The 14,794-nt window shown below is 42.7% G+C and overlaps 1 protein-coding gene across 1 annotated transcript; it reads right to left on the bottom strand.

The window, feature by feature from the left end:
• Positions 1-284: 284 nt before the first annotated feature.
• Positions 285-14,330, bottom strand: SLC25A27 (solute carrier family 25 member 27). Its single transcript, XM_026093846.2, has 9 exons — positions 14,017-14,330; positions 12,309-12,500; positions 11,395-11,479; positions 9,417-9,539; positions 8,106-8,218; positions 5,532-5,616; positions 3,570-3,662; positions 3,114-3,216; positions 285-1,929 (listed from the first exon to the last, which is right to left on the bottom strand). Exons 1-9 carry the CDS (start codon positions 14,117-14,119, stop codon positions 1,858-1,860), a joined length of 969 nt encoding a protein of 322 aa, XP_025949631.1. The 5' UTR covers positions 14,120-14,330; the 3' UTR covers positions 285-1,857.
• Between the last annotated feature and the right edge of the window lie 464 nt (positions 14,331-14,794).

Here is a 14,794-nt window from a genome sequence, read left to right as displayed (position 1 = left end):
TCTGGTCCAGGAATCTTAGGAGCCACCCTAGGGGAAATTCTTAGTTCTTGAAATTGAAGCTAGTTAGTCTAAATAAATATGGCCAAGTGCTCCATACGGTAGACATTTCTGCTTGAAAAATTTGGAATTAATTACAAAACACTAAAAACTAATGCAACAAGTGGCAACTTCTGCTATTCAAATTATTTATTTCTTGAATACAAAATACTAGGCATTGGCACTATTATGAATATCTTTTCTTTAGTGTATCTTACTCAAAAAAGAGCTTAATTAGCAGCTAAAACAGCTTTTCACTAAAAGACTTTTAAAATTGCTTTTTTATATCAGGCACTTCTACATATCCAGCATCAGGTCTATCCTGCAGGCAGGACCACTCAGGATGTAACTGAAGCAGCAGCTTTGCCTGCCAGTTTATAATTGCTGGTGATGATGTGCAAGAAGGAGAGAACTCATATTAGTTTCTCAAGCTGACAAATAGAAAAATAAAAATATTTCTGAACAAAAACATTTTGATCTCCTAGTAATGGGGGGATGAATTTTTACAGAGCAGTTTTTCCAAACTAGAATCACACTTTGCAATTCAACACCAAACCCAAACACATAGAGCCACAACAGATCTACAATATAATCAAAGAGCATAAGTGCAGTCAAGAAGAGATACCCAAACTACATTTAACAATAAATTGGCCCATTGAAGATTCTAGTTGCTAAGACTAATCTAGAAGTAATCTCAAGTCTTTACTCAGGCAGTTAAGCCTTGTACAGTCCGGTCATTACTAGATATTGCTAGATCAAAGCCAGCTTTGTTCTATCATCTAGCTACATTATGATTGCTGTTACACTGCATTCTTGCCTCCTGATTGCCAGAGATAAGCCTAACAACAAATAGCTGTAGTCCCCTTTCCTATGAAATCTGGAAAGCTTTACGTTTTAAAAAAATCACTTGTGTATTCAAACATGTTTATGAGGAAAATACTGTAACTATGCTTCCACCTAGATTTAAAATAGGCAGGCAGAGTGTTTATTTCCACAGAAAAGTGGTGCATTGATTACCCGGTCTGCCAGGTCAGCACTGAGATCCTCAGAAGACAAGTAGTTCAGCTTTGTCCTGCGGACAGCATGTGTATTATCATCTTCTCAAGGGGGACTTAAAGTGAACAAGGCTTTTGATTCCCAGGTACAGGAATGAATTTCACTCATGAATATGCATAGAATAATATTCAAATGCTTGAGTGAAGAGGTTAGACAATCTCTGGGAGTTCAGATGAACACAAGCCATTTTACCTTTTGAGCAAAACATACTTGAAATCAGATCAACTGCTTTAATTATTTCAGTACTTAACACTTCATGCTTGAATTGCTGAGGCATCAAACTAAGGAGAGGTAGTTCTTTTTCTATATGTATACAAATGTAATAGTAACAAAAAATTCCCAATTAATTTTATAGATGTGCCCGCTGCTTAGCCACAGAAGATGTTCAGTGCTGCATTGTTCAACCTACTCTTGTCCTTAATTATAGGAACCATCTCTATTATAAAAAGGAAAAACAGTATTATAATCTACTTGCTTGGTAGATTTTTTACCTCTGTTCATTCTTCCCAAAAGCTGATGCTTTTTATCCTGTGGATAACTTAAATTTCAGATAGCAGTCTCCTGAGCAAATAGTGCCATTAGATCAGGGCTAGTCCTAATGAGTAAGGACTGGATCTGGGGCATAAGCCTATATATGTGATACTACTGCAAATCTCCTAAATAAGTTAGTTGTGGGTTGTCTGTGGGTTGGGGGTGCTTTGTGGAATGAGAATTAAGCTTTCCAATTCTTCTTTGTTTTGTGTGTATTGATGTGGTTTCAAGATTTTAGAACGAACTAACTCCACAGATCCTTCTGATTTGTTCATACGTAAGCCAGAATACCAGTGACCAAGGAGCCTGCGAAAGCAATCACAGAAGTTAGAAGCTTAAAATAGAAGTGACCAAATACGTATATACATTATATTAAATTGGATGTATCTGTTCTTAAAAATCATATTCTCTAGCGCAATCTCAGATTAGGTCTTTCATGCAGAAATTGTAGTGTTGCATATGACGAGGGCTACCCAATCCTTCACAAGAGACCTAAAAACTTTTTTCAGTTTCCCAACCTGTAAATGTTCGACCTGAAATGTTTCATACTTGCGGTCTACTTCAGGTTGAATGTTTTCTTAAGTTTCTTTAGAAACTGGTCTAAAACTGAAATCAGAATATTATGGCCACTGTTGTGCTCAGTACATTAGAGAAAGGAGGCCAATTTTCTGTAATTACAGTGCTTAATCTGAAATGCTGCATCTGTAGTGGTAATCTGAAGAGTACCAAGACTTGTTCTGTAGTCTTGAAGCAAGCTGGCAGAGTCTAGACACATCCATACTGGTAAATTCTTATAGACAAAAAGGTCTCCAGATCCAAATTTGCTATTGCAAATTTTCCCTGACCCATGCTAACCCCAAAACCGTGCCCAGAAATTGATAAATTGCTAGTTGTTTTAGGCTGAACACAAACCATGGTATAACACAATAAATAAAGTAAATAAAGACAGTCAAGTTCCAGTTCCCAGGCCCCAAGTACAGTTTCATTTACTTGTATAGATGTCGCTTGTATAGATATACTTGTATAGATGTATCTAATGGTCCAGCAGCATGCAGACTTAAGCTGCTGGCTTGAATACAAAAGGAGCAAAAGTGAGATCCAGGGGGAGTAATAGAGAAATTCTTGGGGAGAAGGAGGAACAAAAATAAGAATACAAAGGGAGTTCAGGACTGGGAGCAAAAAGGAAACAAAAGAGAGATTGGGGAAGGGAGAAAGGAGGGAGCCTGAAGTTGTATAAAAAGCAAAGAAAATGTCTAGCAATTTAACAGGACAGCATTTTCCAAACTAAAGGGGTGCAAGAGGCAACATGAGGGAAGTGACACTGCAGGAGTTGTTTCATCCACTACATTCAGATATGCTAACTGCAATTAAATAGAATACCCTGAGAGAGACCCAAATAGTTTGGAAATGCCAACACAGAAGGAGCTCTTTACATTATAATGTCATGTCATTCAACTGTCTAGTTGTAAACAGTGTTAAAAGGCATTTACCATTCGCATCCAGGTTGGTATGAAGCCTTTGTATAGAGACATAAACCCTTCACCCTGTACAGTTTGAATTAAGCAGTCCATGGAAGACTTATACAGCAGACCTCTGGCAACATGCAAGGAGAAAAAAATATTGTTAGGATTACAAATACACACTTAAAAATTCCATCCCACATGAAAAATCATCTCTATCAGACAAATTTGTAGAAACGAGCTTTTGTAATCTCACTGAAGTCACTGGATTTTAATCAGAACTGGATTCCACTTAATTAATTCACTAAGTTTGGGTGATCATTACAACAGAAATCTCCTGGATATGCAAAACTAAAATAGTAAAATGATAATCTAAAAGATGAAGAACAGATTACAGATTTAGCGCTTGGATCAGCTTCCAGTGAAATCAATGAGGCTCAGGGTTTAAACTTTCTATTAAAAAGTCAGTCTCTGAAGTCTCCGTACCTTCCCTGATTATCTCTTGGTTGGTTCATTATCCGGGTTTTGACTACATCAGCAGGAGTTCCCAGAACAGCAGCTACCAGGCCAGAACATGCACTATTAATAATAACAGATACTTAAAGAAAAAAAAAAAACCCTAAGGTTTATCACTACAATTCAAGCATCATGATTCTAAGAATAAAGATCTTTTAAAACAGTAATCATACAGTCATGAATAATACCTCATAACTTAATGCAAACTTGATTTAGGAGAACACTAGTATTCCTCGTGCTCTGTCTCAGCTATCCTCTCAGAGCCAGCTGCCCTAGCCTCTGTATGTAGTTCGGAGGCAGGTATACATAATAGACAATTTATGATACTGTTTGTATAAGGCAGATTTCTTCATAATTTAAGAGAATAAAAGAGGCTGTTCTGCAGAGGTTATATCCCTCGCTCTTACTGTTTGCTACAATTAAAGCTAGATTACACAAAATACTAGAAATCCTAGAAAAAGGAAAATTCCTGTAATCTCACAAATGAGAACTGAGATGTTTAAATGTATTTTTCACATTTTATATCCTCTGAACTATATACTTGGTGGCATAACTTCAATGAAGTCAGCAGAACTATGGCAGTTTATCTCAGCTGAAGATGCAGCTCTCCCCCGAGAAAATAAAAAAAAAAATATCAGTCAATTTAAGGAGCGTTAAACCAGAAAGAGAAATTTATCTGCATAAACAGCCACACTTATCTTACAGGAAGAGCATGTTACAGAACTAGCTGATGCCATGGTTGTGAACTGACCATGCACATGTAAGACAATTTTGCTTGGGTGAATTATGACACTGAATATAAGTGCCATCATACAAATGGGGTATTAATCCTTACCCAGGGGAGCTTCAAGATGTGTAAACGTTAAGCATCAATATACTATCTTTGAGACAGCTATGGAAAGCCTTGAAAACAGATCTTTAAAATGGTCATATAGTACAAAGAAGTCCAAGCAAGAGAAGAAATGCAGTATGAAAAATAATTCAAGGTTTGCACATAACTGATCACATACAGTACCCGCTGAATACTCTATACAGTTCCAGGCAAACCATTCCCAGGAACAGGAGTGTGTGTCTACTGCTAAGAAGAAATCCAGGGATCTATCTGTAAGTGTGCCCAACATTAATACGCTCTCATGGAACAACATTGCTGTTATTTGTTCAGGTCCTAAAAAAGCCAAGCATTTTGCTATTCCATACTTAGAGGGCATGGACATCTTGGTTAGAAGTTCTTTGCTGTAGAAATAATTATGGAATTACAGGTCTTTCCTGTATTTTTTTTCCTAATGGCTCCCTTTCAGTCCTTACTTCTTTGATAAAGCAGGGAAAATAGTATCAGAGCAAACTCTTCCTCAAACACAGGTATTTTTCTACTCTGGTTTCGTAATTATTTTATATATTAACATTCTTTTATTAGAATTAGCTTTGCTGTATAATAACATCACACTGAATTTACCAGATGGGAGTGCAAAGGACTGTGCAAAATTAGCTGGGGCATTATCCCCACTCACATAGCAGGCGACTGAAGCAGCTCACTGAGCTAGACACACAACCCAGCCAAAGACATTCCCCCCATTTCCTAGTTAGAAGAGAGGGAAGCAGAAAAGATTTCCCTGAAAATAATACTACTCCATGATTAGCCCATAGTCATGGCTATGACTGCACTAGATGCACTTCATTAGCATAGGAATACCATGTAATATATCACTTGTAGTGAGGACAGTTTTGTAGCTATAGTTGCATCCTTTGTCTTTTGTACAATGATGTCCTCTCAGACAAAAAAAAAGAAAACTGTCATTATAAAGGCGTATTTTGTCAGCAGTAGCACAGCCAAGGAATAGGGGCTTCTGCTAGCACAGATAAGTCATTCAGATCTAGACAGTGAGGCTGGAAATACTCCATAGTAGAAAAAGGGATGATAAAGGAAGTAGGCACCTGGCAACACTGTGAGTCACACTGTTGTCCACAAGTGGTGTGTTCAGGAGTAAAAAGTGTTTCACTGAATCGTAAGTGGTCAGATCTGTAAAGAAAATAATTAGAAAAAAAACATTGTTAGAAATAGATGGTGTGTTGTTTACTACAGATTTAAGATGGAGACTTGGCAAGACCTAATTTTCTGATGCACCCATTGACACAGCTAACACTGCCCCCTTTCTGATGACAGTTGGTGAACCTACACATTGCTCCTCTTGCTCCTGTCATTAGACACATGAGTGTGTGTTCCACTTCACTTCCTTCTTCTCTGGGTTACCTTACAAATGATAAAACAAATCCCAAATGGAAAATTTGCAAAATAACTCATTCACCAAAACCAGAAGCAACACAATAAGGATGGCTGTACCTCACCCACTTCTGTAACAGTTTGCAAAGGTTATCAAATATGTTGGAAATGTTAGACAATAAGAGTGGGTGCATGTGCCATGGACATTATATCATGAGTGGCTGAAAGCAGACATTAGTTACAGTGCCTAGGGGCCTGAATGAAAGATGGTGATCTGAAAGTTAGTGGCAGATCTGGGATACATTTCCAATGTCCTGCTCTGAAAACTCAAAGCTCTGCCTACTAATCAGGATGACCCCCCCCACTCCCCAGCTCTTTCTGGTGCTTCACAGCCCAGCTGTACCCAGTAGTGAACATTTTCCAATTGTAAAAAAGTTCATGTTATAAACAAAACCTCAGAAAGGAGAGCAAAGACCAACATAGCAGTTTTGGGCAGACACAAGAAGGCTCTTACCTGTATGTGGGAAAAGCAAGCAGTTCTTGGATCAGCCAAGCACTCAGGCAGCAATTTCACTCTATTTCAGGAGACTGCCAGGGCCCCCAGGGCACTAATGGGCCTTAGTAGCCCTGATTAGCCTCATTTGGTCCTCCACCCAGCTGCTGTCCATGGGCCCCATTTCAGCTCAGCCCTGGGCCTTCAGTCCCCACCTGACCTATGCTGTAGGTGTGCCTCTCTTCAGCTTTGTCACAGCCACGTACGTGCCTGGCTACAGACCTTGTTGATCCGACGCTGACCTGTGGACTGACCTCCCGGTCTGACCTTAGGCATGCCAGTGATCACTGGGCTGTGTCTGACCCGGTAACCCTCACCAGACCTGATCCTGACTCAGCTTCCAGGCTTGACCTTAGGTTTGCTTCCTCACCTCAAATTTGCCTGAGGGTGTGGACTCATGGTTGAAGCTGGCTGTCATCTCTGGGTCTGCCCTGCTTGCCTTGCTTGGGTACTATGAGATGAGCCCCGGCCAGCAAGGCCCCTGCCCTGCCAGCCACTGGATCTGCCTTGGCTCCCAGCCCCTAGGGAACAGCCAGCCCATGTTGGCAGTCTGTTTGAGCTGTCTCAAGCCCCAAACCACGCACCATGGAGCCTCATCTGCACTTGTGCAGGGCTTTGTGCCTACATCTCTTCCTGACGGACCAGCATGGCCCTGGGCCCTGATCTCCCCACAGCACCAAACCCCTGCCCAGCCCCAGCTCCTGAGGGAACTGCCCTGCCCCTGGGGCTCCCCAAAGGAGGCCTGAACATCCTCCTCCTTCCCCAAGCCTGTCAGGCCTCCAGGGCCTCTCTTAGGCACCCTGAACCCCCTCACCTGGGCCCAAGTCTCTCAGGCCATGTCGCTTTCCCAGGTCCCTGCCCTGGCTCTTTGTCCCCTGAAATATCCCTTAGCAATTAAATCACTCCACAAGAAGTCCCTTCTGAGCCCACATCTCTTCAAGGTGTGAGGAGACACCTTGCTGGGAGGGGAGGCTGTTGTTAGGACCCTGACTGCATTAATAGGCTCTAATGGCTCTGAACGGCCTCACGTGGGGTGACCCCCACACCGCTGCCCATGGGCCTAGAAGCCCTGTTTCAGCTCGACCCAGAGTCTTCAGTACATTGGAGGTGTGCCTGTCCACAGCTCTGTCATACCCCTACCTGTGCCTGGCCATGGACCTTGCTGATCTGGACCCTGACCTGCAGGCTCACTTCCCAGCCTGACTTTGACCCATCTCATCACTATGGTCTTGCCCAGTGATCACTGGGCAGTGTCTGACCCTGGTTACTCCCACCAGACCTGATCCTTACTCAGCTTCCTGGCTTGACCTCAGAGTTGCCTCATCACCACAAACTTGCCTGATGATGTGGACTCTTGGTTGAAGCTGGCTAGTATCTCCAGGCCTGCCCTGCTCGCCTCACTTGGGGCAGTGGGAGGGCTGGCGAGGCCCCTGCCCTGCTGCCGGTGTTATCGCAAGCAGCTCTTCGCTCCCCATCCCTTGACTCCCCTTCCCTTAGAGAGCAGCTGGCCCTCACTGCTCCCTGACAGTAACTCAGGCATGAACCATGCTCTTTAGCAACTTGATTTCTACAGGAAAGCAAGCCAGGTGCACAAGCCGGTTGTTAGGTGCAGTGCACTCCGAACCAGATCCCAACATAGAGAATCAAGAGACTGAGATTAGGTGAGCAGCTGAACTCTCCTTTCTTACCATTTAGATGCAGCCTTAAGCACTGCAGAGTAAGTTACTAAATTTACCTCCCATGTTTACCAGAGCAGCTCTCTGAACGTTTGGCACCCATCCAGCCCAAAGCCCCCGTATTCCTCCTTCAGACAGGATCTTCATAAATGCATGGTGCACTCCTCGAAATCTGAAATCAATAAGTAGTAAGCAGAGAATTCAGCCATAGAGACATCTTTGCTCTACATATTCCAAGGCTTTGCTGAACCAGGGCCCCAGCTGATGCACACCAACATTGTCAGAAAAATGAAAATTTATACCCGTGAGGATCTGGCCTTCCGGATGCATTTAATCTTTGACCTTCATACTGAGACAACTTTCTAAACGCACCAGTTTCCCTGGTAAGCAGCAATCTGATCACTAATGATAGATGACCCTCTGACCCCACGGTAGCATTGCAATACTAAACACATGAGAAACCAAGTGATGCCAGCAATTTAGGGTGCAAACAGCACTGTGTTCTGGTACCTGCAAGGAGGGTCTCCAGCGCCGCTGCTTGCAGGCGAGCATAGCCCTTCTCTGTGGCTGTGCTTCTGCACAGCAGTGTAAGAACAAGCCATTTGCCCCATCCCTTCTTCCAGTTTCAGAAAGTGTCCTTCCTTTTCTCTAGAAAAGAACTGGAGTAGAACTGCTGTGTATGTAGGATCAGTGAGGGTTTGTGGCCTCTGGGACTGGTATGTTAGAAGAAAAAAGGCAAGTACAAAGGGAATAAGGAGGAAGTCTCAAATCCCTCATCCTGTTTCCCAGAGCCATCAGGTGGTACAACTCTTTCCTCAAAAGAGATCAAATCAGCCAGGGGAAAGGGGTGGTAGGAGAGAGAAAGAGAAAACCTTACCTTTCCTCTCCTTCCCAACCCTGAAGAAACATGACTGACTGCTGACTAAGTGGTTTAATAGTACTGTGATCCTTGGTGTTATTGTGATACTTTTTTTCAGATCAATATAAAAGCTGAAAACAGCATTAGATGTCACAACAGTAAGCAGGGCCGAAGTGCTGACCTCCTTTCACATACATCACACAGTCTACCAAGTGGTATCAACTTCAGTCATGACCCATCTGTTCTAGATTTGAATATTTGATGTCCAGGTGGCTTTTTGTATACAACATTCAATCGTTGTTATCTGGGCCTCCCACAGCAACTGAACCAGATTAAACAGGGGCATGATTAACCAAGGTCACAGGATGTGCTGCAGAAATGAGCTGGACAAATTACGTTCATACATTTTGCGTCTACAGTGGTCTGAATGTATGTCCCACGTACAAGGAAATTCGCAACAGCCAAAGAGTAATCACTGACAGAAGAATTGCCAGCTTGGAGAGGAACTGACCGTAACGGTTTTCCTTCTAACTTCCTCTTTCCTTCCATCTGCATCTGTACCTTCACCAGATCAGTTGGGCTGGCAAAAAATTGACCAATGGCACCTGCAGACATGCCTCCAACTACAGCTTTCCTGTTGCAATGGGAAAGAAAACATGCTCCAGAATATGCTGAAAATCTTAAAAAATCACAGTGTTTGATCTGAAGAGTTCAACAGCATTGCCCAGGTGAAACAAATTTAAATGACTACTTCTTATACTAACAGCCAGAGTTAAATTAATAACTGTGGCAACTGTAGGTAGTTAATTATATGTTAACAAAATGCTCTGGTTCCTCTTCCAGCTACATTATGTTCCTCACTTAAGATTTAAAGGTAAGATGGCAAGATACACAAGTAAGAGATGTTGCTCCATATATTATAATAACTGAAGGGTAATATGAAACTCTAAACTACCTCCCAACATATAAAATTTTGTATATCTCTCACATTGCTACTAGATCAGTCATGCTAATTTTCTGGTTCTGCTTATTTCAGTATGATCCGTAGTTCCTCTTTCCCATAGCAACATGCATGAGAAGTATTTTATCTATATTAGCTTTTATAAATCCCATCTTAAAAACATTTACATTTTGCACCTAAGATTACTGAATACATTTTGGAGTAAAATACTTGATTGGATCTGATACTGTATATGATTATAAAAGTGTATGACCAAAATTTTAGCAATAAAAAAGCATCTTTAAAATTTACTGATTTTTGCAAATGAGTTTACAGAAAAATCTGCTTCATGCCCCACAGGCAAAGGGCTATTTCTGTGCCTGTCTGCCACTTGCATTCTCAAAAAAGGGACTGAATGAGTATTGCTGAATTAAATCTGCAGAGAAAAGACCTTCTTTTTGCTTTGCGTAGGATCATTTGTCTTCTCAGGAAAGATGCTGATAATTTAGGCTGACATCTGTCATACACACATGAACAAAGTGGTGGCTTTTCCTTCACTATCTGTTTCTTTAGTAGCCAGGAAAGCTAGGAACTCAATATAACACCAGAAAGAGCAAGCCTTCCTATTCCCCTTACATTCCCCACTCATAATCTAAAGGCATAACGACAAAATTTCTCACCCATGTTCTCTTTATTTAGGCAGCATGACAAGCAGCAAAACAGCAAAACTTTGCCATGCTGCTGCTAAGTAACACCTAGCGGGACCTATCCCTCCAGCAGCTACAAGTCTGAGATGTGCTAGCCCTCACTTCTTTTATGCAAAGTAGGTTGGCTAACTCGCTCCAGGGGATATCTGACACCTCTGCTAGCTGCACTCTGATTTTGGAAATGTGTCCTCACGCAGCCTGAAGGTATTCGAGTTCTCTGTACCCTTTGAGCTGTGCGCTGTACGTGTGGCTAGCTGCAAGTCCAGCTTGGCTCAGCTGAACTACAGCCTCTGGTTTTCATTACCCAGTCAGCTGCTGTTATTCATATGGGTACTGGGTTTGTGCAATAGCTCACAGCTTCTCTAACAGCCATCAGACACAGCTCCATGACCAGCTATGACTAACATAAGCTTAAGACCTTGCCCTGCCCCAAGAGGAAAAAAACCCCTGCCATTATGAATCATGGTGAAGCTGCACTGCATCAGCTCTGATCCAGGCTAATTCCACCCAGAGACAAGCTGTGTGTTGGCAAGCAGCTATTCCTATGTGTGCACTTTATCATGTTTTTCTTCATTAGGGCACCTTTACCAGAGTAGTCATGGTCTTTGTTAAGCCACTGAGAAACTTATTTCGATATTCCTTAATCCTCTTCCCAGCTGAATGAAAAGATACTGCTCTGAAACCAAAATCAGAAAGTCCACACAAGTGTTTAAACTCCTGTTTTATATTTAAGTTCTTTAGGTAGGCAAGCCATGAGGAAAAGATCCCTTTCTAGCCAGTTTTGCAGAACTGCTATAGTAAGGACAATCCCAAAACAGGCAACAGTATAAATGCAAAATTACCAGAACGGAAAGCTTTCATCCTCAGCCCTGCCAAGCACAGAGTCACGAAGATGTTCATATGCCACCATCCGCACTCCAGAGTATACTATGGAAAACAAAAGCGGGAGACAATTCTTAGGTCTGTCATTTCTGCACATCACACTATTACAGTATAGAAACGTCAAGAGATTAGTTGTAAAACATTACAGAGCTTGCCTGGGTCAGCTGGTCACTGAGTTTCATATCCATGATCAAAATGGATATGAAAGTCCTAGATATCAATCAGGGCAGAGGGCACTAACTGGAATAAATGCCAGAACTTTTTAGTATCAGAGAATCTCTCTGGCTAAGCCATACGTCTTCCAAGAGGCAGCACGGGTTACGCCAGCATGATCAGGAGACCCTACTGCGTTGCTGACCCTACTTTCACTCTGTGGGTGCTGCTTCATTCTCAGCTGGCTGCCCAGCAACAAAACCTCCCGCAAGTACTTTTGAGGTTTGCTTCTATCATTGTATTTGCCAATAAAACATACAGAGCTGTTACCTCTGGCCAAACTGCTGGTGCATTTCTTCATCCTACTGCTTGCAATTTTATCTTTTTTTTTCCCAACTTATCCTCACTTCCCTCAAATAAAAGCTATTTATTGCTCTGAGAATGCCAAGTGCCCATCTGCACTGAAGAACTTCCTGCAAAGATGACAGGAAAATTATATTTTATTTTCCCAGAAGCCAGAATAAGGCTGTGAAGGATTGGGCAAGGGAGGGAGGAGAGGCGATTGAGCTAGTCATATATTTCCGAGTGGGATTGCAGGGTAGACTGAAAAGGTCCTTGCAGATATATCTAAAGTAGAATGAGATATGGCAGGATCATGCCACAAGACTGTTGGCCGCAGAAGGCAGCACTCTAACTTGTCCCATCATGAGCAGATAGTCACCTATGTGCCTGTAGATAGCAGGGGTGGCTCCTTGCCAGAGCTTTAATAAGCCTTCCTCTTGCACAATGCCAGCCGCGGTACGCAGCATGCCACGGTAAGGGGCAGGCTCGCCAGCAGCAGCTCCGCTGCGATGAACGGCAGCTTCACCTTGGACCTGCAGTCGAGTTTTCGTGAGATCCAGGGGAAATGTCACTGAAGAGAGACAGCGTGGAACAAACATGAATATGGCTCCACCTGAAGAGACCTACTACCTGGTAACATCTGCGCCAGAATATCCCCCCGCAAGGCAGTGAACTGGACTGTCTGAGCACAAGCAGGCAGCAGGGACTTTTTCCAACAGGGTATAAGACATTCGTGGAGAACAAAAGGCAATTTACGTCCAACTTTGCTAAAAGTGTTTTTTAGCACTAAGTAACAAAAATACATTCCCTTCAAATGCCAGTTCTTCCTCCCTATTTCCTTCTGAAGAAGTTAATTTTTTATGCAATACACATGCTTTCTAAGAGACTCTGGATTAAAAAATCTCTTCCAGTTATTCCCCACAGCGGCAGGGGAATGAAGATCAGTCAAACCTCATATCAGGAATGTGGCCAGTTCTGCCCAGCACTGTGGAAGCACACAGTACAGAGTCAGGAACAACTTCACAATGACCATCATGTCTTATGAACCACCCTGAAGCATGCCCAAGCTGCTTTGCTGATGCACAAAAAGCAAGTTTAGCTTGCTGTTTCTCTCACTGGAATAAGAGATGGCCATGGAAGGTAGTATACCTCAATCTCCTCCTCGCACTGCTCCTGAAAAAGCATGGGTACGTGGGGCTAATGTGGACTAATTTCAAAATCCTCAGCAACCAGTATATGTGTATCTACATACAGACCAGTAGTGTCTCACTGGGTGATGGTACTTCCCAGGCTGTTGCATCCTGTCTTCCTGTGAATTCCCAGGATCAGCGGCTGTCTTTGGCTCGGTATTTGTGCAACACTCCACACAATAGGGTGCTTCCATGAGCGGGACTCAGAGATACTAGGGGAATGTAACTAATACTAACAGCCTCAGCAGCTTTACAGCCTAGTCATGCATTACAACTATCAAAAACAGAAAAGTCACAAATCATTAGAACCATGCAACAGGGTTGCTTGTAGAAATTATACAGTGTAGGCTGAAAAATATTACAAATAAGCTACTGATCACAAAGCAGTACCATGCAGATGCCAGGGCTCTTCCTTCCTGCATTTCAGCAAGCAGTTTACTCTACTCCATTTTTTACGGACATCTCTACTGTAACCAGAAACACAAGATTCTGTTTTTCTTTCTTTGATTAACCATGGAAAGCAAATTCCTAAAGAAGTCAGCAGCTTGCAACTAACTTAGGTAACAGATTGTCCTCCTTAGTGTTCTTCCAGAAACAAAGCAAGCACAAAGCTTAAATTAGACACAGCTTGTTTAGGTTCATGACAGCAGCTCTTAAGTCTCAGAGGCAAAGATTTAGGTCTAAAAATCCCATGCGGTAACAGATAAACTAGGTGGCATAAAATACTTGCAAGGCTTCAATTATTGAAAAGTACAGCGAACAGAATGGAATGAAGAGATTTTCTGGAGCAGAAAAGCCAGAGCAAACATCAAGGATCAAGGAGGGACTGAAGTTCCCTCTTCCCCCATAAATAAATTTTGACCCCCTTCCCTCTAGCAAAATGACGGTGATTTGTACCTAGTTCTGCCACAGCCGCTGCACAGGCTGACAGAGCGAATTTGCTGGCTCGGGGCCATCCCTCTGGAAGAGGTAAGCTCTTTTCTTCTTCTGCAGGTAACATTTAGCATGTAACATAAAACGAGATTAACCAGCCACCCTGAAAGGATCTGAAAGAAACGAAGCCCTGGCCACGCTGACATCAATAACTCAACTAGATTCTGGGTTGTTTAGGAGACAAATTTCTGAAGGTCATGTTTCTACAGCGCCAGCACTAGCAACTGCAGTAGCTCAAATGCCTCCTGAAGAGCTGCGGGGTCCTTGCTCAGTGACATCAGAGACTCCTGTGCAACAGGCTCCTGGGAAATGTAGTCTGTCACCAACACCACTCTCTGCTAGGAAACCAGCCGTGAAGGTACAGTCTCACACACAGAATTGCCCGTTCTCTACATTCAAAAAAAAAGAAATCGTTAGTGTGACCTCATGGCTATTAGAGCGCATATGGAGTCTGTTTGCCTGATGGGGTGTTTTGAGTGGGACAGACTGATGTTCTCTGTAACTGGCAACAGAGCTGTAGCTCTTAGGATCCCAGAACAGTATCTGTGCTGCACAGGCACTGTAGTCACCTTCTGTTTGAGAGATTAATTAATCCAGACTGGGTTTAACTGGAGCTAAATTAGCAACAGCTGCACTTTGAACTGAAGAAGTAGCTTGCTAACGTTTGCAACAATTCACTTCTCCTGGGGATTAGGCGCAGGGTAGTACACTTTGAGCAAGGGGCATGCAATCCCGGGAGGAC

The sequence above is a fragment of the Dromaius novaehollandiae genome, chromosome 3 (genome assembly GCF_036370855.1).
Source record: "Dromaius novaehollandiae isolate bDroNov1 chromosome 3, bDroNov1.hap1, whole genome shotgun sequence".
NCBI classification, from domain to species: Eukaryota; Metazoa; Chordata; class Aves; order Casuariiformes; family Dromaiidae; genus Dromaius; species Dromaius novaehollandiae.
This window is presented reverse-complemented; position numbering and strand designations above follow the sequence as displayed.